This window comes from Ursus arctos, unplaced genomic scaffold (assembly GCF_023065955.2).
Source record: "Ursus arctos isolate Adak ecotype North America unplaced genomic scaffold, UrsArc2.0 scaffold_19, whole genome shotgun sequence".
NCBI lineage: Eukaryota > Metazoa > Chordata > Mammalia > Carnivora > Ursidae > Ursus > Ursus arctos.
Window position 1 is genome coordinate 40732986 of NW_026622863.1, and position 26627 is coordinate 40759612.

Sequence of the window (26627 nt, forward strand, 5' to 3'; positions counted from 1 at the left end):
TTGCTGGATCATATAGTAAGAGTAGGTTTAGTTTTGTTAGGAACTGACAAACTGTCTTCTGACATGGCTGGACCATTTCGCATTCCGACCAGCAGTGAATGAGGGCTCCTGGTGCCCCACATCCTCGTCAGCACTTGGTGATCTCGGCATTCTGGACTTTGGCCATTCTAATAGGTATGTAGGAACGATTTACATTTCCCCGATGACATACGATGTTGAACATCTTTTTACTGGCTCATTTGCCATCCATATATTTTCGTTGCTGAGATGTCTGTTCAGGTCTTTTGTCCATTTTTTGATAAGATAGCAATGCTGTTTCCTTTAGTAGATTTGTTTTGTTTTCCATGTCCTTACTTGCAAATTTTTTCAAAAGCAAGAACATTATATCAGACTTCATATTTTTGTTGTGTACTTTACCAGTTTCTGGGGGAAAAAAACCAAGTTAAAAAAAAAACACAACAATACAGCTTTCCCAAGACCTCAGGGACCAAAGGGTTACGTCCACTGAACTCTGAGAGATAATAGATAGATAGATAGATGATAGATAGATAGATAGATAGATAGATAGATAGATAGATAGAGGGATAAGAAGGTGTCTGGCTTGGGCCAGGGAACTTCTGTTCTGGTCTACCCCTCCCCCCATTCCCTACAATGCCCCTAGTTATAAGTGTTCATCCCAGAGTTGTGGGATCCTTTTCAATCTAGCTGCCCCCACCTGGTGACAGCATAAGCAGGGCAGGGAGCATGATGCTTATGCTTGCTGTTCCAATCCTCCCTACATGCAGGGGACAGCCCCCAGCTGGCCCTTAAGAACGGAGGTAAGGGTTGGGGGGAGGATTGGAGATAAAGCCAGACCCAGACCGTGGGTGGAGTCACATGTCCTGCCAAGAACCCTCTCTAGACTGCAGCTGGCTGAACAAATTACAGTGTAAATCACTCTCCATTTGCTGCCTGGAGCCTTGCACTAGACACTTATCTGCCTGAGTTCATGACACCTGCACACAGCTGTGTGCGCCTGCGCGTGCGCATCCACGATGGGGAGCCGGGAAGCGAGGTGGTGCTCCAGTGAGCCTCATTTTCCAGAGACGAACAGCTCCGGAAGAGAGAGATCCCTTGGACAGGGTCACACGGCCAGGAAGCCACCGTCCTGGCTGGGGTCTGAGTACTGGAGAGCCCTACACAGGTAACTACTGCGCCCAGCTCCCTCCCAAAGACTTCATGAGGACCCTGGGGTGGAAGAACGATACTGTAGCGGCTGACGCATATGGGGCGCCTATGTGAGCCGAGCTCCATGTGCTCCGTGTGCCTTAGATAGGTTGTCTCTTCAGAGGGTGTGTCTATTGTTCTGCCCACTTTACAGAGGAGGGAACTGAGGCACAGAGAAGGCACCGTCACATTGGAAAGAGCAGACAGCGAGCATAGCTGACCCTTGAGCCCTCTGGGCAGGTGCTCAGGGAGGGGAGAGCAAGCGTCTATCACCAGGGTTTGTTCTGGGCACTGGGGTGACAGCTGTGACCGCAGCAGCCTCACAAACATGAAAGCCTCGTGGAAAGGAAGTAAAGCAGGCGTGACTGGGAAGGGCTCGTGGGGCAGGGGACCTGTAACTCCGTTGGAGTGGTTAAGGAGGGCTACTCGGAGGAGGGGACTTGACTGAGACCTGAGGGCTAAAAGGAAGCCAGGCTTGCAGAGTTCTTGGGGAAGTGTTTCAGGTGGAGGGAACAGCAAGCACAAAGGCCTCAAGATGGGAACAAGTTAGGTGTGTTTGAGGAACTGAGAAAAGGAAGTGAGAACGAGAAGGCAGAGAGGGAGGGGAGAGGCTGCAGAGAGGGAGGGGAGAGCAAGCTTCGGAAGGGGAGAGGGTTTCTAGGCAGCCCCAGGAGACTTGGGAGTGGAGGGAGGGATGTGGGGCGTGGTCTCCAAGGCAGGGTTCACTGCTGACCTCTCCTCCTGGCTCTTGGGGAGTGCAAACACCTCTTTCCCTTCTCCACTCAGGCAGTCAGCATTGTCCACTTCCCCTGTAAGAGCTACAGTCCAACCCCAGATCCCCCATGACCACAGGGCTCATGGGCTCCTTCTGAGCAGGAAGACGGCTCTTGTTTTTTTTTTTTTTAATAATGATTTTTTATTTTATTATGTTAGTCACCATACAGTACATCCCCGGTTTCCGATGTAAGGCTCGATGATTCGTTAGTTGCGTATAACACCCAGTGCACCATGAAATACGCGCCCTCCTTACTACCCATCACCGGCCTATCCCATTCCCCCACCCCCCTCCCCTCTGAGGCCCTCAGTTTGTTTCTCATAGTCCATAGTCTCTCATGCTTCATTCCCCCTTCTGATTACCCCCCCTTTCTTTATCCCTTTCTTCCCCTACTGATCATCCTAGTTCTTATGTTCCATAGATGAGAGAAATCATATGATAGTTGTCTTTCTCTGCTTGACTTATTTCACTTAGCATTATCTCCTCCAGTGTCGTCCATGTTGTAGCAAATGTTGAGAACTCATTCTTTCTGGTAGCTGAGTAATATTCCATTGTATATATGGACCACAACTTCTTAATCCAGTCATCTGTTGAAGGGCATCTCGGCTCCTTCCACGATTTAGCTATTGTGGACATTGCTGCTATGAACATTGGGGTGCATATGGCCCTTCTCTTTACTACGTCTGTATCTTTGGGGTAAACACCCAGTAGTGCAATGGCTGGATCATAGGGTAGCTCAATTTTTAACTTTTTAAGGGACCTCCACACTGTTTTCCAGAGTGGCTGTACCAACTTGCATTCCCACCAACAATGTAGGAGGGATCCCCTTTCTCCACATCCTCTCCAACAATTGTTGTCCCTTGCCTTGTCTATTTTTGCCATTCTAACTGGCGTAAGGTGGTATCTCAGTGTGGTTTTGATTTGAATTTCCTTGATGGCTAATGATTTTGAACATTTTTCATGTGTCTGTTAGCCATTTGTATGTCTTCATTGGAAAAGTGTCTGTTCATATCTTCTGCCCATTTTTTGATTTGTTTATTTGTTTCTTGTGTATTGAGTTTGAGAAGTTCTTTGTAGATCTTGGATACAGTCCTTTATCTGTAGTAGGAAGACGGCTCTTGTATGCAGACTTGCCTGCCAGCATTCATTCATTAATTCCTCTGTCCACTCATCCCTCAGATGTGGCTTTGCCGCAGGTCTTTTGCTTTTGCAGGTCTCTCTGCCTGAAACATAATCTTTTATCCTGAAGGACTCTGCTTCCAACGGCGCCTCTTCCAAGATGCCTTCCCTGACCACCCCCAGCTAAGTTAGCCCCTTATCACCCTGTGAGCAACTGTCCTGCTCTTCATGATAAAACAGGATCGGTTGGTGCTCGCAGGAGCTCTCTCTCCATATGTAAGAGATATATTTCTCCTTCTCATTTTCTTTTGGGAACCACCCTTCCCTTCTCTTTGTCTGCATGATTTGTTTGTGTCAGCCCTGTTCCCCGACTCCAGAAACGAGCACAACATCCAGGTTAAGCCAGTGAGAGACAGCTGCAGGACTTTTGCTGGAGCTCCTGGAAAGCTAAGTTTTTTTCTGCCCTGGTTTCTTCCCTGGTGGGCTGCAAGGTTGGAGCTGCTGGTGGAGGAAGAGGACCTGCCTGAAAATGAAATCAATATTGAGGGAAGAAAAGGTGAAAGAAGGAGAGATGCACAGTCTTGAGTGAATTGTTTGAGCACCTGGATTCAGCCATACCTGAAATCCAAACTCCCACCTGGACTTTTCCATTGTTAAGAACGAATAAGTTCCCTTTGTGCTTAAGCTCATTGGGGTTTCAGTAGCAGTAGACAGTTGAATTGAGAACAAAGTCCTGAAGATATGCAGGCAGTCAAGCTCTGGTACATTCCCCTTGAGGGATGTGGGCTGGCGCTTCCTTCATTCAGAAGCCATGCCCCCTCTAGTGGCTCCTTTTCTACAAGGCCTGAGTATTTGGGGGTTCGCTGAACCTGAGGCAAAAGAGCAGAATCCAAGTGTGAGTCCAGAGAAGGGGTGACTACAGAAGCAGCCACATAATCGGCAGCAGGAACTAGGTATTTGCATTATTAATAAGCAAAGCCATGTTCCTTCCCACTTCTGGGTGGGCTGAGCCCGGATTTTATTAGCTTGTTTACTAGCTCTGCCCATGTGTTCAGGGAAAGTATGCAAGCCAGTCATGGTTCTCTAGTCTCCTGGTCAGTGACTGGTTCCGGAAGAAGCCATGACTAACCACTTCCCAGCAGACTTTTCCTCACATGTGGGGGTTTCTGGGGTAAAATGGTTTTGGTCTCAAAAAGAAACTTCCCTTTTCTGCCTCCCACGGAAAGTACAGCCATGTAAGGAGACACGAATTGACAGGATTCGACTTTCTCGAACTCTTCGTCTGAAGCAGCATCATGACAGACTCTGTGTCTCGTTTTCCCCTCCATCCGTGTGGGAGAAAAAAGGGGGTGCCAATCACACTCGACTGGCTTGACAAAGAAAAACCCACAAATATTTAGCCTTGTCAGAATCTACGTGCCGATTTAAGTATTATTCCCAGGGCAATAAATTATTAAGTAAGACAAATCAGAATTACAGATTTTGGAAGGTTAGAGCTTCCTTTCACAAGATGTACCCAGCTCTGAAGTCCCTCTGGCCTGCAAAGAGTGTTCGCAAGAGGAGTTTTAGGATGCTGAGGAGTGTCTGATTTTCTGCAGCTGCAAAGAAGGATCATTTTTCTACTTATCTTTCTGCAATTTCTTCGACCAGCACTTAGAAGAGCCTATAAGTATCAAGAGCGAAATCGGAGAGGCCAAACACTTAAAATAGGGGAGGAAAATGGGCAGAGTAGGATTTTAGCAAAAGGAACTGTAGTGTTTTGCATCTGTAGGAAATGATGGCCGGAACTGTTGCAGCCATATTGCCACCTTGAGGGTGATGCTGCCCACATGTCAAGGATCTTAGTCCATGAGAACACCATTCAGCTAATGCAATGACCACTGTAGAACCTCCCGATCTTGGTGAGATTCCTTGTTTTGCAAAATAATAAAGGCCTTGGTTTTTAAAGATATTTGGCATCTCTTCTTCCCTTACTTGTAGCAAACAGCATCCTACGAGATCCCCCCGAGTGAAGATGCCCAGGAGAATGGCAAGGGAACTTCCACAGTATGGCCCATGCAGTGTTCAGTCAGACCACTGCCCTCACCAGGCATGGTCCCGGCTGTCCGCAAGAGAGCCCCCCCCATTCCCTCCAGGCCCCGTCACTGCTGACATCATAGTGCTGATTATGGTTTCCGCATTCTGCAGAATTAACTCTTAACTAAGGTCACTCCCTAGAACATACATGAAATCAACCCTGATAATTTAGCAGCGAAGGTAGAAAATATCAGAACCATGATTGCCTTTGGGAGTGGGGCAGGGATTAGCTGGGCAGGGTAACTTTGTGGGGTGATGGAACTGTTCTTTCCCTGAATAGAGGTTGGTATGACCCGTATATGCACCAGTCAAAACTCAACAACATATGCATTTAAGATATGCACATTTCATCCTATGCATATTTTTCCTCAAAAAAGAACTGTAAACATTGAATCCCATTAGTGATGTGCATGCTGAAATGTTTAGGAGTTTAAAGTGCTGATGTCTGCTTTAAAAATCCTTCACCCGAATTCATTTAAAAATCCAACCAAGAAATCATACTGTTGATGAATGAACGGAGGACGGACTGATGGGTATGCAATAAAGCAAAATGTAGAAAAATGTTAACAATCGTAGAATCTAGATGCTGGGTTCATGCGTGTTATGGTAAAATGCATTCACCTTCTCTGTAGGTTTGAAAGTTCTAATTCAGGGGCGCCTGGGTAGCTCAATTAAGCCACGGACCCTTGATTTTGGCTCAGGTCATTATCTCAGGGGGTCCTGGTTGGGGCTCCGCACTCAGTGGGGAGTCTGCTGGTCCCTCTCCCTCCGCCTCTGTCCCTCCCCCTGCACTCTCTCTCTCTCTCTTTCAAATAAATAAATAAAATCTTTTTTTGTTTGTTTAAAGAAATTTCTTTTTTTTTTTTTGATTTTATTTATTTATTTGACAGAGAGAGAGACAGCCAGCGAGAGAGGGAACACAGCAGGGGAGTGGGAGAGGAAGAAGCAGGCTCATAGCGGAGGAGCCTGATGTGGGGCTCGATTCCATAACGCTGGGATCACGCCCTGAGCCGAAGGCAAACGCTTAACCGCTGTGCCACCCAGGCGCCCCTGTTTAAAGAAATTTCTAATTCAATGTTGGCGTGGCGGGGAGGAAGAGAAGCCCACGGAGAATCAGGAAATTGGGTCCACTGCTGTGGCAGATCCTCAAAATTGTGGTGGCTCAAACCAGGCGGAAGTCTGGATCTTTCTGGGGCGACAGCCCAGTGGGTCCTTCTCTCCTGAGGGAGGTGACCCCCCGCCCCCGCCTGAGGCTGTGGTCGTCAGTGACGCACAGCTGCCGGGGCCACCACTGTCTAGGTCGAGGGAGGGGAAAGGCCAGAAGGAGACATGGAGATCTACCCATGATGGAGAGTCACGGAGGTAACTAACAGAGAAACCAAAAGTGATGGTAGTGATAATGGTAACAACAACAAGAGCCAACATCGGCCCTCCCCCCGGCCAAGGCCGTGCTCCAGGGGCTTTGTGGGTCCTCACAACCTGAGGAGGTAGGTACGGCTGCTGTTCCAGGTTAGGGATGTGGAATGGGAGAACCAGGGAGGTGGAGCGGGGTTGTTATCTTGCAGGAGGAGGGGCCTGGTGTGAATGGAACCCTCATCCCCCACCCCCACCCCAGGGGGCAGGAAGTCAACGGTGAAGGGCTTTGTGGGTAACACTGATGAATCAAAACCCAGAGGCATCAACATCTTGTTCAGAGATGGGGAGATTGTGGCAGAAGGGTGCCGAGCAGCCGTGACAACGGCCTGCCTCTGGAGGAAGTGGTGGAGGGCGACTCCGGGGTGGCGTGGGCCATCAGGAAAGGAGGGCCGGAGCCATGAATCTGGGGGTCTGCCGGGCTCCGCTCCTGACGTCCCAAGCATGTGCATGGCTCACTGTCGCGGGCAGGCATACCCAGGGTTGGTATCTGCCATGTGGGTCCGCACGATCTGAGCCGATGACGGAGCCTTGGAGGCTGCCGGCAGAGTGTGAGGCCGGAGGCTGGAGGCCTGGTGTGGTCCACGCGGGCACACCCATAGGGGCCTGGCCTGGCGACAGGCCAGCTCTCCAAAGCCGCCGTTGAAGACAATAGAGGCAATAGCCCCACAGCCGATGTTGAGAAGCATGTGCTCCAGGCCACGCACTGTTCTAAGTGTTACAGTCTTGGGCTGCTTGCCACTTGAAAATCAACACTCAAGAGACAAGCGATGGTGGGAAAGGAAAAGTTTCCTTGTGCAGGGAGCCGGCAACCTGGGAAGATGGTGCACTGAAGTCTCAAGACCACGTTGGCCGTCCAGGGGCAGCGGGAGGGTTTTAACTGGGAAGGCACGGAGGGGGGCCTGCATGCAGGAAACGCGGGTGCTGGGGCGGGGGGTCAGCCCTATGTCCACACCACCCTGAGCAAATGTGCTGGCACCCATGGTAGCTGTTTCCAATGAGGTCAGGCCTTATCTCCGGGGCAAGTTTGGTCTTTCACTTCTCAAGGCCAGTGATCCAAAATGTCAAGGAAAGTGGGTTCTGACAGAGCAAGGGCCTTAGGTCTGCAAGCGAGCAGTGCTGTAAGTGTGAAGCAAGCTCTCCCTGAAGACCTGTCGGAGTGCCGCTGCCGCAGCACGGCCTGGCATCAGCTTGCTCCAACCTCTCAACAAGGGCACGAGGCACGCCGTGGAGATCCCGGGAAAGGCCATGGCGCTGGGGCCTCCCACACGGCTCCCTGCAGACTAAGGCCAAATCAAACAGCAGACTCCCCCAAGGGCCGACAGTTACTTGACTCATTTGCGGTGCTCTGGCTTCAATCTCAGCCGTGGGAGCCACAACATCTGTGCAGAAGTGCTGAGCTCAGTGGCGGCGGGGGGGGGGGGGTGCAGCGTGGAGGAGCCACCGGGCAGGGCCTCGATCTGCCAAATGGCGATAATGAGGGTGTTTATTAGGGAATCCACTGAGGCTGGTGAGCTTCCATATGGGGAGAACTCAAGGCACAAGGGACCATCCCTGATGCCAGCTCTTGTGAGTGCTGTGATTATAGCCTTGATAGAAGGAAAGGAAGGAAGGAAGGAAATAGGAAGGGGGTAAGACCACAAGAGAGAGAAACAAGAAAGAAGAAAACATTTTCACATTCAAGAGGAAGAAAGGGAGTGAAGAAGGAGGGGAGGTGCAGAGGAAGAGACGTGAAGCAGGTGGAATGTTCCCAAAGATTCCCACAAACAGCTGGAAAGAGGGCTTTGTCCTTCATGGGGTAGATGGCGGGGTCCCGAGGAGGAGGTTTGCCAAGTGGGTTAAGAGTCCTCCTGGATCCATTTTCAGCCCTGCTGCATCCCAGCTGAGGCGATGAGCACCTGACCTTCCCCCTCTGAGCTTCAGTTTCCCCCTGCCCCCAGGTTGCCATGAGGAGCTGATGAGCCCATGTCGCAAAGCATGCTCACTGTCTTTGTTAAGGGCGGGCAGCCACGCCTGGATTCTGCTCACGGGATGTCATTACATTTACCCAGTTCTCAGTTGGCTGACAAATCAAAAGGATATAAATAGCCATGTTTGGTTTCTCATAAATGCATTAAAAATGACTTGGCATCTTGCCCAGGCTCCCTGTCAGGGCGGTGGGCAAGGATTGTTTTGCAGAGATCTAACGGGTGTCAAGGTCGTGGGTTCAGAAGGAATTCCAGCTGCCCAGTGGTACCAGGTGTCGTCTCAAGGAGCCCACGCCCTCCTTGGCACAGGCTCACGCCGCCACTCTGGGCCCTGGCAAGCCCTGCCGGGTGACTCAGGCCCAGCCACTGCCTGTTCGCCTGGACTCAGCCCTCTGGCCCAGCCTGCATTAGGTCAGTCTGCTCACAAGTGGGCTCTGGGAAGGCTGTGCCAGGCGGCGGGTGGAGGGGAGAGCAGAGAGAGGCACACACGGCGAGGGGAAAGACTGGGTTGTCCTGGGGCTTCCCTCTGTCTTTCTTCATGAACTTCTCAGAGGCTGACCTCACCCCTGGCTCAGGAGGGGGACCCTGGAGGCAGATGATACAAATTCTGGACTCCACTGTCTGGGTTCTAGTTCCTAGCTGCCCCACATGTGATCTTAGGCTTATTTACCCTATCAGTGTCTCAGTCTCCCCATCTGCAAAATGGACATAATAGCAATGCCTACCCCATAGGGTTGCTGGAAGGTTTAAATGATTACATGGATATTATTACTACTGTTACTATTATTATTATTATTATTATTATTATTTCCTGATGTGCCAGTGTCAGGTGCAGAGTATCTGCTCTGATTAGGATATGCTATTGTTACTACCTTTCTGTGATGTAGTTAAGAGCAAGGACTCTGGAGCAGCCTGGTTGGGTTCAACTCCCAGCCTCAACACTCATGAGCACCTGGATCTAACTGTTCCTGAAGCAGAACCTACTCTTGGACTTCTCCATTCCAAGAGCCAAGAAACACCTCGTTAGCTTAAGCAACTTTGCTGGGATTTCTGTTACTTGCAGCCACATGTGTTCTGACTAACACAGAAGGCTCCTGGGATTCAAATAACAGATAGGGAAGGCATCTGAGGAGACGAGGTAGCTAAGGAAAGGAACAGAAGTGATACAGCTTGAGAAGAGTTAGCATCCTCTTCCTGGGTTAGAATCCCAGCTGTGTTCCTTACTGCCACTGATAAAGTGATTACAGAGGGGGTGCAGTCCTTCACTCCTCCCTGTGTACATCCTTACAATGTGACTTTGCTACTCTTCCCATCAAGCGATAAGTCTACTTCCCCACCCTTTGAATTGGGGCTGACCTTGTAACTTCCTTTGGCCATGGAGAAAGTGATGCTGTGCCAGTTCCAAGGTTAGGCTTCCAGAAGCCTACGCAGCTTCCGCTGACTCTCTTGGACCCTTGCCGTGACCTTGCGAACACGTCCAGGCTAGCCTGCTGGAGGGTAGGAGACTGAAGGCTCTCCAGCCACCTGCCTCCCAGCCCCCCCACCCCCACCGAAGCAGAGCCATCTAGCTGCTCAGAGCTGACCACAGATGCGTGAAGGAGCCCAGCCAAGACCAGACGAACCACCCAGCTGAGCCTGGCCTATGTCACTAACCTACAGATTGGAGAGAGAAAGAAATAATCATTGTATCAAACCACTGCACTTTGGGGGTTTCTTATGTAGCAGGAGATAACAGATACATCTTGTCTAACCCAGCCTTGCCCAAGGGACTTCCCAAAACCTAACCTTTAAGGCACATGGCAAGCTAAGGCCACTATGCCCCAGTCCCTGGTCAAGTGCTGCCTCTGAGCCTGGCCCTCAAGAGGCCTTGCAGCTTCTGTTCGCTTTCTTGGAGCCCTGCCACCACCTTGTGGACAAGCCTGGCTCAGCCTCCTGGTGGGTGAGAGGCCGTGCGGAGAGCCCCGCTGCCCCAGCTGACGGCACCTGCTCCAGCCCAGCCCACCGACTCCTACACACGGAAGACACCTCAGCCAAGACCGGAGAGCCAACCCAGCCCACTGTTGATCAGAGAAGCACGAACCCTCTCTAAACTTGCATGCGGGCATGGTAGGCCGGGAAGATAGTCAGTCTGATTCTAGGAGCAAGGAATGGCCATTGCTGGGGCTTCAGGTACACATAGGGTCTCCTGAATTTGCTTGAGCATTCAGGGAGAGCATGGCCAGGGACTCTCATGAAGGCCAATGAGGGGTGCCCTGAGCTGTTGCAGAAGGATGTGGGCCCTGTCAAACTCTGTGTCTCATAAGTCTATGGCAGATTCAAAGCTTTATTTTTACCTAAAGATGAGAAGAGGTGATCTTTTTGTGTCTGAACAACAACAACAAAATGAGTATATCCACGTTTTAGGAATTCAGAAATGTCCATTTAAATAGTCCCCTCAGGTCAAGAAATTAGTATAAGGAATCAGAATTACAGAATTTTTTTTAGGGGTTAAAATTGCTTCAGAGCACACAGCCACAGTCTCTGAACCCTGGATTGCGGCAACAATTGGCCAGATGTTCACCAACTTACCTCCTCTTCCTGGCAACACAGAAGACCACATTTCCAAGGTTCCTTTGCAGTTAAGGAGGGGCTGCATGACCAGGCTCTGGCCAATGAAATGTGGACAAAATGAATGACGCTTGTAAGCCTGGCTCTAACCCTCACGCCCGATTCCATGTTCTTTCTGTCCCTTCTGTGGTGACCTTGGAAACCACACTGCAGATGGCAGCCTGTCCCCTCTGAGTCACTGCTTGGAAGAAAGCCCTGAGCTGCATCTGATCAACATGTGACCAAGAAATAAAACTCCGTGCTTATTCTGTGGCTTATCTGTTACTGTAGCAAAGCCTGTCCTAGCCTGACTTCTAGAATGATTTACAGGGCTCCTCTAATAGAAGTAATATTTGTAAAGGCAATTTCATGATGCAGAAGGTGTCTGTATTCAGGGTTACTGCGCAGAGGTGCATAGGTCAGCATCAGGCAAAGTGGCCGGGCAAGGGGCAAGTAGGGACCCACTCCACGCCTGACTCACCAAGCCAGTACCCTGATATAAGGCTGTGTCCGTGTGAAGGAAGCCCATTTTAAATTGTGCAGTAAGGTGACATGTAGGCTAATGGCAGCTTTGTCTGCCAAGAATAGTTTCTCCATTCTCCTTTCTTTCTCTAGCAGATGGTATAAATGATAAATTGTATTTATTAGTAATTATATTTTTTAAAAAAGTAAGCCTGAGGATTTTTAAAAGTTACAACGTGGAACACCTCACCAAAGAAGATATACAGATGGCGATTAAGCAGATGAAAAGGTGCTCCACATCAAATCTCATCAGGGAAATGCAAATTAAAACAGTGAGATAGCACGCCACGCCTATCAGAATGGCCAAAATCCGGGACACAGACGACACCAAACGCTGGCGAGGATGTGGAGCAACAGGAACTCCTATTTATTGCTGTGGGAATGGAAAACAGTAGAGTCGTTCTGGAAGATAGTTTGTCAATTTCTTACAAAACTAAGCGTACTCTTATCATACAACCCAGCAACTGCTCGCCCTGGTATTTACCCAAAGGAGATGAAAACTTAGGTCTATACAAAAACCTGCACACAGATGTTCACAGCAGCTTTCTTCGTAAGAGCCAACACTTGGAAGCCACCAAGATGTCCTTCAGTAGGTGAATGGATAAACAGCGGTGGAGCCAGACAATGGAAGATGATTCAGCGCTAAAAAGAAATGAGCCAGCAAAGGCCATGAAAAGACGTGGAGGAGCCTTATGTGCATATAGCGAAGGGAAAGAAGTCAGTCTGAAGAGGTGACGTCCTGTACGATTCCAACTATATGACATTCTGGAAAAGGTAAAGTCTGGAGACGGTTTGATGAGTGGTTGCCTGAGTCTGCTGGGAGACAGGGGTGAATGGCAGAGCACAGAGGGGCTTTAGGACAGCAAAATGACTCTGTTGGACACTACAATGATGCATGTGTGTGTCCAAATCCATAGAAGGGACACCATCAAGAGCGAACACGAGTGTGCGGTGTGGACTTCAGGTGATAATGACGTGCCAATGCAGGCTCGTCAATTGTCGGAGACGTAGCCCTCGGGTAGCAGGCATGGATGTCGCGGAGGCTGGGCCTTCACCACACGTTGATAATGCAGGGGGAGGGGAAATAGAGGCAATCTCTGTCCCTTCCTCTCGATTTTGCTGTGAACCTCAAACTGCTCAAAAAAAACCCAAAGTCTTAAAATTACAATATGACAAGGAGAGACACCTGGGTGGCCAGTCGGTGAAGCGTCTGCCTTCGGTTGAGGTCATGATCCCGGGGTCCTGGGATCGAGTCCTGCACTGGCTCCTTGCTCAGCAGGGACCCTGTTTCTCCCTCTGCTGCTCCCCTTGCTTGTGCTCTCTCTCTCTGACAAATAAAAAAATACATAAAATCTTAATAAAAAACAAGTTAAGAAAAGTAATATGACAAGGAAAGGGGCAAAATAGGATGGTTAAAAATGGAATATGGGGCACGTTGTGCCTTACCCTGCACTTGGAGGTGTGGGGAAGAGGTGGCAAGAGCTGGCCTCCCCACTTCTCCCGCGGGGTGACAGACGCTTCTCGTTGTCCAGTGGGCTGCATGGAGAGTGGCTGCTACCCCCCACCCTTACCCATCAGGAACTCTACCTTGTCAGAATCACCTTTTTAAATGGACATCCGATCAGGGGTCTCCACTGCTCAAAAGCCTCCTGTGACTCCTATCTCACTTCAAATAGAATCCAAAGCCCTCACCCTGGCCTACCGGGTCCTGCAGGATTTGGCTGTGCTCCCTCCCTCTTGTCCTCCCTGCCCCAGTCGGCCCCATCCACCATGTAGACACCCACTCCGGAGCCCTTATACACGTGCGGACTCTGCCCAGAACTTGTGACAGGCTGAATGACAGCCCCTCAAGGGGGTCTCCTCCAAATCCCTGGCATCCGTGAAAAAACGGTACCTTAACATGGTGGAAGGGACTTTGCAGTTATGCTTAAGGTCAGGATCTTGGGATGGGAACGTTATTTCAGATTATCGGATGGGCCCAATGTCATCCTAAAGGTCGTTGTAAGAGTAAAGCAGGAGAGTCAGAGTCGAAGAAGGAGATGTGACCCTGGAATCATGGGTCAGAGAGTCAGAGAGAGAGATTTGAAAATGCCCCGCCGTTGGCTTTGATGATGGAGGACATGTTAAGTTGCTGAAGAGGCAAACGAAGGACTCTCCCCTTCGAGCCTCCAGAAGAATCCAGTCCTGCCGACGCCTTGATTTTAGACCCATTCGAGACCCCAAGCAGACCCGTTTTGGACTTCTGACCTCCAGAACCGTAAAACTGTCCATGTGTGGTGCTGAAGCCATTCCGTTTGTGGTCATTTGTCGTGGCAGCCGTAGGAACCCCATACCTACCGCCCTAGACCCCTACTTGTCTGGCTCTTTCTTATTGTTCAAGACTCATCATGTCACCTCTTGAGAGACGCTGTCCCTGGCTACTCATTGCAGCTCAATGAATATTTATTGAATGAATCATTGAAAACAGACATGTCCATTTGACCTCAGTAAAGGTTGAAGCAAGAGCCTGCAGACTAACACCTGTGGGCTGATGTGTTTTATTTGGCTGGGTTGTGTTTGAAAACCTTTTCGAGCCAATATTTATGAGTTGAAACAGTTTTGCTCAGACACCTCGATTTCTGGAGGCACGTGAAGCTTTCGGAGGAACGAGAGGCCTCCATTCATGCCTGGTGGAAATTAGCTAGAATTTTCTGACGTGGCCCCAGAGCCCCTCCCCCTCCCAGTATAAAAACTCCTACACTGCCACAGCCCCCGCCAGGCCTTGGCCCTCTTGTAGGGTTTCTGCTTGGTCCAGGCAGGCCGCCAAGTTAGCAACCTTGGCACCTCAGCTAGGGTTCCCCTAAAAGCAAATATGAAAAGAGAAAGTATCAACAAGGAGGAAGGAGGTAGGTATGAACAATCAGATGGAAATTCGAGAATTACAAAATACACTAACCCAAGTAAAAGGCTCACTGGACAGACTGAAGAGCAGAAGGAAGATGACACAGGAAGGTGTCAGCAAACTCGAGAGATCAACAGACATTCTCCTACCCACACAGCAGAGAAGATGGGAGGAAGATCAAGTCTTGGGGACCTGGGGGGACAGCAACAGCTCTGACATCCATGTCCTTGGAGTCCTGGGAGAGGAGAGGGAATGTGGGCAGAGAAAATATTTGAAGAATCTAATCTCGGGGAGAGGAAGTGAGGGAAAGCCAGGCAGGGAAGGGGCTAACCTGATCCACGAGTGCCTTAACAAGCCGCTCGCTGCTGTATCCACCGGAAGCTCGGCGCCACAGAGGACCTGCAGAGGGAATGTGTAGAATGTGGCCCAGAGTTGTGGCTCCCACTCCCATGCCTTCTGGGTAAGGGTTGCTCTCAGGGGCACCAAGCACCCAGCTGCCAGCCCGGTCCATGCCTGGCGCAAGGGACCGTCTGCGTAACTGTTGAAGCTACAGGGTAACTCAGGGAGGACTGGGGGCGTGGGGGGTGTATTTGTTGCCTACCACTACATAACGAATTGCCAGACATTAAGGGGCTTAAAACAACCCACATGCATGATACCCCAGTGTCTGTGGGTCAGGAGTCCAGAGGCGGCTTGACTGGGTCCTCTGCTCAGGGCCTCCCAAGTCTGCAATCAAAGTGTCGGCCAGGCTGTTCTCATCCGGATGCTTGACTGGAGAACCTGCCTCCGACCTTCTTCAGATTGTCGGCCGTGTTCACTTTCTTGTGGTTGTGGCCTCAGGTCCAAAAGACCACCTCAGCTCCTGGAGGCCGCTCACTGTCCCCACCAAGCGGGCCTCCTCAACATGGGGTGAGCCTCTCTCGCTCCAGCAGGCTGAGACGGAGTCCGACGTGATGTCACCTAATCCAGGGCTGACATGCTGACCCCTTCACAATCGGAAGGGGGATATGGTTGGAAACAGGTCACAGGGGCCATCCGCGTGGAAAGGGAAGGGATTCACACAAAGGTGTGGACACCAGGAGGCGAGAATCGCTGGGATCCTGAGGGTCTGCCTGCCACGGTGGGACACAGACCGCCTGGGTTGTGGGTTGTGGGTTGTGTTCTTCAGGGCTATGCGTATAGGCCTGGGCGTCCGGCCTGTGCTCAGCTCTTGTCCCCCTCCCGCACCCCAGCTACTACACAATGTGCCCCTGCGTGTGCAGGACACAGGGGTTTCTGGGGAGCTGGTCAGGAGGGACCCAGAAGCCTCCTCCCAAGGTCACTGTGTGACTTCTGGCAGGGTGTTTGAAACTCCTGTGCCTTAATGTTCTCAGCTACAAATGAGGTTCGTAGGAAACTCAGCTTCATGGGTGGCCGTGAGGACATAATGTTCATAAGTTCTAATCCTGCCAGGAAGTTCACAAACATTTGCCCTTCCTGTCTTCATGATTCTCTGCCTCTGCTTCCTGATGGACCCCGTTTAGTTCTCCACGAATGTTCCCCCATTCTGCAGGAATCTTTGCGTCTCTGGGCACTGCACGAAGCCTTAAGTGTTTTGGCAACAGTGTCCAGTAAGTGAGGAGTGAGCTCTGCCCTCTACTCAGGGGCAGAAGTTCTGTTCTGGAAGTTTCAGATCTCTCCCATCGTGGCTTCACAATGGAATAGCAGGGCAATGAATTTTACAAGGCATTAATATTTTATTTCTCACTCTTGCATTCTGCTGAACAGTGTATAGAATTTCTGGGAAGAGTCAGGCTTGGTGATTCCCGTGGGCCAGCTGGGCCCCGCCTGGTGCCTTGTCCTGGTAGAGAGGGTCTGTTTCTCCTTCTCAGGGCCTGAGGGGGCTGTCTGCACTGTGAGAGCCAGGAAGGGTGACACGTGTCCAGCAGCTCTGGGCCACCCCCTGGCAGCACACTCTGCCTTGGAGAGCTATGGCTAAGCCCGAAGGCCCTAGGCGCAGTGGGACAGGGTGGGGCAGGCGACAAGCATGGAAAGGCAGCAGCCCAGAGCAGATCTCAGAGTCTGGGTGCTCCCCACCCCCACCCCATCTCAGCCCTTGTCCTCGGGGGAGTGCAGTCAGGAAGATGGCGACAGTTTACCAACTCCCAGGGACCCACCCTGAAAATGGCCTCATTCCATCTCTCCCTCCCTATGAGGAACACAAGACTTGAGCCAGGCAACCTGAGTTTGCCCTGGAAACTTCCCCCACCCCCACCCCCCACCAATCTCTAGACAGTAGTCTTGCCTCAGCTTCCCCATCTGTGGGACGGGGAGTGCTAATGAGGTAACAGAGCAGGACCTGGAACAGGGAAGGCTCGGCCTCAGCTGTGGCCATGGGTCAGTCTTGTGCCCCCCCCGCCCCAGTGCCATGGGAAGGACAGTTCACGGGATGAAGACACAGAGACCAGGTGTCCTGGGCACCGAGGGCTCGCTTTATTTCACCAGCAGCACCTGGTTGCTTCTTTTGTGGTGGGAAGGGTGGAAGAGCTTGAGCAGCAGCCCGAGCAGGCCCAGGACGATGCCCACCAGCAGCATCAACTTGAGTGCCTTGAGGACAGACCTGGCCTTCCCCTTCCAGGCCTCCCTTGACTCCTGCTGTGGTCTGGGTGCATCTTGGCTGAGGATCTCCGGCAAATCTGGAACGGGCTTGGGGTTGAAGCGAGCCACGAGCTCCTGCTTCACGAAGCACCTGTAAACGGCTGGCTCGAAGACCCGAAGTTGCCTGCCACCGTTGGTGGGTTCCAGAATGGTGTTGTAGTCCTGGTTGGAGAGCTGGCCCTGCCAGGTCAGGGGGATGTCGTTGGCTTCCCAGAGGATGGGCCTGCAGAGGAGGACAAGGTGAGCTGCGGCAGCCCGGGGATGAATGGGAGACGGAGGTCTGGAAGGAGGTGGAGACGGTGGCACCCTCCTCCCTGGGGAACAGCCGACAGGGCACCCCTCCAACAGGGCTTGGGGAAGGCAGGGCCGGGCTGGTGGGGAGCTCGGAGCCCCCTCCCCCACCCTAAATGGGCAAGGGGCATAGGCCTCTAGCTTTTTGAGCCTCGACTACGTTGCCTGAAAACTGGGGGTGTAAAGATTGTACCTGCCTCACAGGGCTATTTGGAGGAATGAGCGAGAACACTGTCTACGTGAGCACCCCCCACCCCCCACCCCTGCTCACCCTGCCTGGCCTCCTTCTCTCTGCTCTCCCTCTCTCTCACTCTGCCCCAGCCGCACTGGCCTCTGAGGTGGTCCTCCAACAGGCTGGGCCCCATCCTGCCCCAGGGCCTTTGCCCCTCCCTCCGCTGGGAGTGCTCTCCCTCAGCACACAGGGGCTCCCTCACGTCCTTTCAGTCTTGGCAACTTCTCAGATGGCTTCCCTGCCCTCCGTATTTAAACCGATCCTCTCCTTCTCTCCCATCCCCCCTCCCGGCCCTTACCACCATCTAGAATACTGTATGTTTTATTCATGAGATTGTTTATGGCTCCTGGAGGGCAGGAATCTTTTCTGGTTTTGGTCTCCGCTGCATGCCAGGTACCAAGAATAGTGCTTGGCTTGTAAACACTCAGTGAAACTATGGTAAGTGAACAAGCAAACTGGGGACATAACACAGCCATCATGGCGGAGGAAGAGAAGAAACACTCCACGGACAACACTGACAAGGCCAATAATCATACAAGCAAAAACTAACACCTCTTAGAGTGTGGAACTTTCGTCAGACACTGGTGTAAGTGTCTTTATAGGCATTTGCCCCCTCAGACATCACAATGACCCCATGAGACCGGGGCCAGCAAGACCTCTGTACTGAGCTGGATAATGTCCTCACCAAGTGCATGTTCTAAACCTCGGAATATGACCTTATTTGGAAATCGGGGTGTTGCAGATGTAATTAGTTAAGATGAGGTCTGACTGAAGTATCCCCGGGCTCTAAATCCAATATGACCTGTGTCCTTTTATGAAAAGGAAGAGACACAGAGACAAAAACACAGGGAAAAGGCCAAGTGATGATGGACAGATCGGGAAGACGTAGCTAGAAGCTAAGGAAGGCCAAGGATTGCCCGCCACTCCCAGAAGCGAGGAGGAAGCAAGGATGGAATCCAGCCAGCATCTCAGAGGGCGCGGGGCCCTGCTGGCACTTTGACTTCGTACTTCCGACCTCCAGACTGTAAGAGAATACATTTCGGTTGTTTTTAGCCACCCCAGTGCGTGGTACTGTAGGACAGCCCGAGGAAACGCATGCAACCCCCATTCAACAGACAGGGAGACTGAGGCCCAGAGAGAAGCCACAGGCCCAAAGTCACACAGCTGCGAAGTATGGAGACCAGGCCGGGCTGAATCCAGAGTCCAACACATAAACCTCACATGGAATGCCACTCTACTCAACCCCCTAGAGACGTGGCAACTCTTGAAGCCTCAGTGACCTCCCTTGATTCTTTTTTTCTTGTTTTAAAGTGGGCTCCACACCCAGCATGGGGCCCAACGTGGGGCTTGAATTCACAACCCTGAGATCAAGACCTGAGTTGAGATCAAGAGCTGGATGCTTAACCGACTGAGCCACCCAGGCGCCCCACCTCTCTTGATTCTTCTCCGGGGTTCCCAATGACTGGCACTCAGGAACTGCTTGTCTGGCAAATGACACACAGCAGGTGTCCCTGGCAGATAGCAGGGCCTCGGGCACTTTCCTGAGCTGGGGGGGGGGGTTTGTAGAGACTACGGGCTACTTTTATACTTAAAGGAGGAGGAAAAAAGGAGGAAGGGAGACAAAAGAGAGTATGGGAAAGAGAAGAAGAGAAATCACAGCTGGAATAAGGAACACCAGACAGAGGTGGTGGGACCAGATTTGACAGAGCAGGTGGCTGCAGAGGCCCCAAGAGGTCATGCAGGCTCCCCCCTTGCAAGGGAGTGGCTGCCACAGGCCCGTGGGGAAGGAGGGTGAGGGGGACCCCAGGGCCAAGAATATAGGATTTAGGGTTGCCACGGCTCCCCCTGGACAAGGACTGCACCCCTCCAGCTATAGTTTCCCCATCTCTTAAATGGACCCCCGCAGAGTCACCTGTAGATAGATCCCTGGGGGCAGGTGAGCCACACGGATCCTGAATCCTCACTGATCTCAAAGTTGTCGAAGGTGATGACATCCAACGTGGATGTTTGGCACGGGACCTGGCAGGCCTCCACCTGCATCTCGGGCCGCATGCGGCTAGACCACAGTTTCATATCTCCCAGGTAGAGCCAGCAGGGCACGGGCTTCTGCGGGGGCTCCATGATGTAGCAGTAGCCCAGGCGCTTCCGCTCCCCCCGCTCCCCGCAGCGGTTACAGCCCTGCCAGGGCTCCCACCGGGTGAAGATGAGCTCCTCACCACCCAGACTCAGGGTCTCGTTCCGCAGGGGCTTCTGGCCCAGGCCTTTGTGGGTAATATGCAGGGTGCTGACATCCTGGAAATCAATCTCGTACTGCACCACTTGGATGCCATTCTTGTCCCGGCAGCGGTAGAAGCCCGTCTGGGAGGGCAACGGGTTTCTGATGAGAATGCCGGATTCAGATATTATTTCTATGTTGGGAACACTGGAGACCTCGTTGGACCAGCTGGTCTTGTCTTGCAGGAAGAAGAAGTACCACTGTGCCCCAGAAGTGTTGCAGGGCAAAAAGATGTCATTATCTGAGAGGAGGGCTTTTTGGCATTGCTTCTCGTTGGGACAGTTGAAGGAAGCGTAGAACCCCAGCAAGGGGGCAGCGAGGCTTAGCAGCAGCCACAGGGTGGTGAGCATGGTGGACTGGGACCAGGGCAGTGGGCAGGGTACCACCCTGGCCATTGTGAAGTCACCCCTGAAACCCAGGGCCCAGCGAGGGTGAGGTGTCCTGTGGTCCACTGCATGGGTGTGTGAGGTCACAATCCCCATTTTGTTGGTGACAGTTTAACAACTCTGTTTCGTGTCTATTCCAAGTCCTCCACTCTGCTGGGATAGGAAGAAACTTAATTTATCTATTCAGGGTTTTCTCTACCATTCCCTGCTTTGGCATTCAAGCATCACATGTGAGCATTCGACACATTTTTCCCCGAACACTGACTATGTTCTGGGCACAATTCTTAGTGCTGGGAGTGGAGAAGTGAATAAAGCCTCCCTGGTTACCATTCTGACTTCCTATCCCTTTCTCCCCAGCCCTTCCTCCCCAGTCATGCTGGCCTCCCTGCCATCTTCTGAAAACATCAGGCAAGCAAAGGGCTCCTGCCTCAGGACCTTTGCACACACTGGTCCCAGACTCTTTCCACAGATAGCTGTGTGATTCAATTCATTTTATTTTTTTTTAAAGATTTTATTTATTTATTTGACAGAGATAGAGACAGCCAGCGAGAGAGGGAACACAAGCAGGGGGAGTGGGAGAGGAAGAAGCAGGCTCATAGCGGAGGAGCCTGATGTGGGGCTCGATCCCACAACGCCGGGATCACGCCCTGAGCCGAAGGCAGATGCTTAACCGCTGTGCCACCCAGGCGCCCCTCAATTCATTTTAAACAAATAAATATTTTTCTCCTTCCCAAACCATTTCCTAAACTCCTTCTCAGTCCTGAAATTAAAAATAATTATCATGCAGCCTTGATTTGCCATCACTCACTCATTTCACAAATGTTTACCAAAGGCCTACCATGTGCTGGCCCTTATTCTAATCACAGCCCTGAGCAGGTTAAACAAAGCCTGCCCCCCCCCCACTTGGACTTACCTTCTAGTGGAAGAGACAGATAACAAGCAAAAATGGAATACATAATATCAGATACAGTCGATTCTCCTTATTCATGGCAGTTATAACTGTTCTATAAAGTTGCTGAATTAGCAAATACTGAAACATTGTTCCTAAGAGAAATGCAGGCTCAAGATCCTACAGGCCTTTGGTCTTAACATTTTTGTCAACTGCTGGACACATAACCTTGCTTTATGTGTATTTTTCTTTAAAGACCTCTTATTTAATATATATTGTTAATTTCATTAACATTGAACTTGTAACCAACAGCACTATTAACTCATGCCTGAACAAAGCTTATCTAATACACGTGTTTTCTTCATAAGACACCTCAGAGCCTTCTTGTGCTTAGGGGCACTGGCCAGCGCTTTCAGCACTGCCCGGGAGCCATTTTAAATAGCAGAATCAATAAAAAGTACAAAAATGCAACAACAACAACAACAAAAAGTGGTCTTAAACAGACCCTGAAAAGGGTACTTGTTACTAGTAAGAGAACTGAAACCAGAAGGCGGTCGCATGGTGTTGGACCTCGGCTGGGAATGTGCTCAACGTTTTCACCACTCCGTGCGTGTCTGCAGGTAACTACACAGCCACTGTGGGTAGTGCCCCGGGGCCACAATACATGTTAGCAAGCCGGTGAATTCACAAGTATGGAGTCCTCAAATCATGAGGATTACCCAATAATTGCTAAGGATAAGAAGAGAGCAGGGAACTGGGGCTAGAAAGTGACGTGTTGGTATATAGGTGTGAGCTCTTTCAGGCAGCATGATCAGGCCTGTCTCAGCACTCGCTGAGGAGGTGAAATTCCACAAACACGTGAATAAAGTGAGATAAAGAGCCATGTGGATAGTTGAAGGAAGAATATTCCCAAGAGATGGTTAGACCCTGAGACAGCTGCCATATTTAAAGGGCATAGAGGCCAGAGTGACTAAGCAGTAGTGGACAAGAGGGAGAGTGGTGAGTGGGTGAGGTCAGAGGTTCATGAGGTCTTTGCTAAGACACCCTGCGTTGCTCTGTACCTGGCTCCCTATGGCTGGGGGCTCTCTTAGTTGCGTCCCTGTCCCATGCGGGGACCTCTACAAGCTGGGCTCGGCATAAGCTGTTTGCTTAGACTGGAACTGCTGCTTCTAGGGCAGTTTGCTGCTACCTTCACCCCAGGAGTGGGCCATACATCCCCTCTGTTCTCACATCTGTTAAAACCACCTAGAGCTTTTGTCTGCTTCCCAGGACCTTATAAAGTCCCTCTACTGCAGATATACTAACATCTACACTTCTGTTGCTTCTCCTCCAGCTCCCTCTCTCTCTCTCCTCCACCCACGTATCTTTTCTAAACAAGTAAGCAGGGCTACGCAGACACTGTGCGATACCTCACTTCTGATTTTCACATTGTCTAGGTGAGAAGTAACAAACTGGCTGGATCCAGCCTGAATAAATGTTTTCATTGGTCTCTCTAGGATGTTTTTAGAATATTTAAATCAGTGACCCAACATGTAAAATCCAAGAGATTTCATATGAGAATTCAGATTCCCTGCTATTCTTTAAATAGTGTGGGTAAGGTTTCCGCTTATGGCTACAATTGGGAAGCTTTCATCAGACCAACACTCTTGCTAATAACAACTATACACCTTAAGATAACTGTGATTAATATGTCCGGGAGATGACAAGATGAGGATTTTGAACCTACATAGAAGAATCAAATGGAAATACTAGAACTAAAAAATAAAATTTCTGAAATTGAGAATTCACTAGAAAGGGTAGCAAGCTATTAGACACAACAGAAAAGAGGATTAAGTAAGTAAAAGATGGGCCCACAGAAAAATATCTATACTGAAGCATGAAAAAAAAAAAAGATAGGAAAATACAGAAAAGAGTGTAAGAGACATATAAGATATGGTGAAAAGTTCTAACATTCCTGTAAATGGAGATTCAGAACCAAAGGAGAGACAGGAACATAAGTAACATTTTAAGACACTGAATGAAAACCTTCCAAAACTGATGAAAGACATCAAGCAACAAATTCAAGATGGCCTTCAAACCTGGTGCAGAATAAATATAAATGAAGCCACCCCTAGGCAAGTTATAGGAAAATGCTACTGAAAACCAAAGAGGAAATAATAAAAATGGCCAGGGAGGAAAAAGATATATGCTTTCAAAGTAACAATCATAAGACCCTACATGGACTTTTAAAAATTATTATTATTATTATTATTATTATTATTATTATTATTATTAAGTAGGCTCCACACCCAGCATGGAGCCCAATGCAGGGCTTGAACTCATGACCCTGAGACCAAGACATGAGCTGAGATCATGATCCTACACTGACTTTTAAAAAGAAATGATGAGGGGCACCTGGGTGGCTCAGTCAGTAAGGTGTCTGGCTCTTGGTTTCAGCTTAGGTTATGACTGAGGGTCATGGTATTGAGCGCCCACTGGGCTCTGCACTCAGCAGGGAGTCTGCTTCTCTCCTTCTCCCTCTGCCCCTCCCCTCACATGCTCTCTCTCTCTCTCTCTCTCTTTCTCCCTCTCTCTAAAATAAATAAATAAATCTTAAAAAATAAAAAAATAAAATAAATAAAAATAAATGATGGAAGCTAGAAGACAAAGGAAAGCCACCTTCAAAGCACTAAAAGAAAATGACTACCAATCTAGAATTCTATATGTAGAGTTCTATATTCCACAATAAAAATACTCTTTAAAGATAGAGGCAAAAAATAAAGATATTTTCAGATGAAAACTGAGAGGATTTACCACAGCAGAGTACACTAAAAGTAATACTAAAGAGAATTCTTCAGGCAGCAGGAAAATGATCCCAAAAGGAAGCAAGGTAATGCAGGAATGAAAACTACCAAAGAGCAAATATGTGGGTAAAATTAAATGAGTATTTAGAGTGTTTAAAAATAATGTTTTGTGGGGGCGCCTTTGGCTCAGGTCATGACCCCAGGCTCCTGGGATCAAGCCCCACATTGGGCTCCCTGCTCAGCAGGAGGCCTGCTTCTCCCTCTTCCACTCCCCTTGCTTGTGTTCCCTCTCTCACTGTGTCTCTGTCAAATAAATAAAATCTTTAAAAAAAATAATATCTTGTGGGGTTTAAAATATATTTAAAATAAAAATACCTGATAGTAAGAGCACGACAGTTGAAAGGGGAACAAATGGAGCTAAAAAGTTATAAGGTCTCTACATTATCTAGGAAATGGTACAAGTACGAATTTATATTATATTCTAATGAGTGAGAATTAATTTTGTAATCTCTGGAGAAAATAATAAAAGAATGCATATCTAATAAAGTAATAGAGGGGAAAATGAGATAATTAAAAAATATTCGGTGAAAAAATATACTTAGTGAATCCAGTACTATGTTGAATAAAAGTTGTGAGAGTGGATACCCTTGTCTTGTTCCTGACCTTAGGGGGAAAGCTCTCAATTCTTCACCACTGAATATCATATTCACCGTGGGTTTTCATATATGGTCTTTGTTGAGGGCTTTTATCATGAATGGATGTTGTACTTTGTCAAATGCTTTTTCTGCATCTATTGAAATGATCGTATGGTTTTTAACCTTTCTCTAATTAATGTGATATATTACATTGATTGATTTGCAAATATTGAACGACTCTTGCCTCCGAGGAATAAATCCCATTCTCAAGTACCAGAAATCAATTAGATAGAAAACAAAACTACAATAAACAAAACCAATAAACCCAAAGTTGGTTCTTTAAAAGATGAATGAGATTGATAAAACCCTAGCAAGACTAATCAAGAAAAAAACAGGAAGAAGGCCTAAATAATAAATACTAGTAATGAAAAAAGAGATTACTACAGATCTTACAGGCATAAAAAGATAAACAGATGATATTAAAAACAACTTTTGGCCAAAACCTTTAAAAATTTATATAAAAAGGATAAATTCATTGAAAAACTTAACAGCACTGGCACAAGAAAATATCTGAACTGTTCTATATTTATAATGAAAGAAACTGAATCTGTAATTAAAAACCTATGCACAAAAAACTGTCTAATGCCAGAAAGCTTTACCACTGAATTCTTCCAAATATTTCTTAGAAATTAGGAAATGGCATCAATCTTTCAAAATCTTTCCAGAAATATAAAAAGATGAAACACTTCCAAACTTCTATGAGGCCTGCATCACCTTAATACCAAAACCATATAAGGTTATTACAACTAAGGAAAGTATCAGGCCAATCTCTGTCATGAACAAGGACACAATATCCTAAACAAAATATTAGCAAATTTCCTCTAATGATAAACAAAAATAATAAATAACATGACCACATTGGGTTTATCCCAGGAAGGCAAGGTTGGTTTTACATATGAACACAATAAATGAAATTCACCATATTATCATAGTAAAGGAGAAAAACCATATTATCATCTCAGTAGATGCAGAAAATGCATTTAATAAAATTCAACACTCATTCATGGATCAAAACTTTTGGAAAACTAGTAATAAAAGGGAATTTTATTAATAGTTTTTCTATTAAAAACCTAGGGCAGGGGCACCTGGGTGGCACAGCGGTTAAGCGTCTGCCTTCGGCTCAGGGCGTGATCCGGGCGATCTGGGATCGAGCCCCACATCAGGCTCTTCCTCTATGAGCCTGCTTCTTCCTCTCCCACTCCCCCTGCTTGTGTTCCCTCTTTCACTGGCTGTCTCTATCTCTGTCAAATAAATAAATAAAATCTTAAAAAAAAAAACCTAGGGCAGTATTATTTACTAGTGAAATATTAAGAACAACATAAGTATGTCTGCCATCAACTTCTCTAGTCAGCATTTTATTGGACGTAAGTGAATTTAGCAAAATAATTTGATACAAAATCATATACAAATGCCAAATATAGGGACACCTGGGTGGCTCATTTGGTTAAGCATCTGCCTTTGGATTGGGTCATGATCCTGGGGTCCTGGGATTGAGTCCTGCATTGGGCTCTTTGCTCAGCGGGGAGCCTGCTTCTCCCTCTACCTGCCACTCCCCCTGCTTGTGTGTTCTCTCTCTCTCTGACAAATAAATAAATAAAATCTTAAAAAAAAAACAAATACCAAATATATTTTTATAGACCAACAACAAACAATTAGAAGATGAAATTTAAAAAATACAATTTGTCTCTCTAGTTGCCCCTCCAAAGCTAACAGGCATGTGTTCCAGCCCGGCACTCACCTGCAACCCTGCTAAAGCTGATGAGTGCACCCAGTCCTGTGCTCCCCTCCTGCCTCATGAAAGTTAGCAGGTACACACAATTGACACAGGGGATCCTCCCTTGATTGCCTGGTTCTGGTGGCTGGTTGGGGTGTGTGTGTGTGAGGATTTGTGTTT

At 48.9% G+C, this 26627-nt stretch overlaps 1 protein-coding gene across 1 annotated transcript; it reads right to left on the minus strand.

Annotated features, from left to right (window-relative positions):
- Positions 1-17003: 17003 nt before the first annotated feature.
- On the minus strand, positions 17004-20672 carry LOC113244851 (protein FAM187B). Its single transcript, XM_026484539.4, has 2 exons — positions 19618-20672; positions 17004-17405 (listed from the first exon to the last, which is right to left on the minus strand). Exons 1-2 carry the CDS (start codon positions 20460-20462, stop codon positions 17018-17020), a joined length of 1233 nt encoding a protein of 410 aa, XP_026340324.3. The 5' UTR covers positions 20463-20672; the 3' UTR covers positions 17004-17017.
- Positions 20673-26627: the final 5955 nt, after the last annotated feature.

Excerpts from the sequence above, each read along its gene's own strand:
- LOC113244851 (XM_026484539.4), bottom strand. The coding sequence starts at position 20,462 with ATGGGGATTGTGACCTCACACACCCATGCAGTGGACCACAGGACACCT. Across the intron at positions 17,406-19,617 it reads CCCCAGGGATCTATCTACAG|GCCCATCCTCTGGGAAGCCA; the intron begins GTGACTCTGCGG and ends CCTCCTCTGCAG.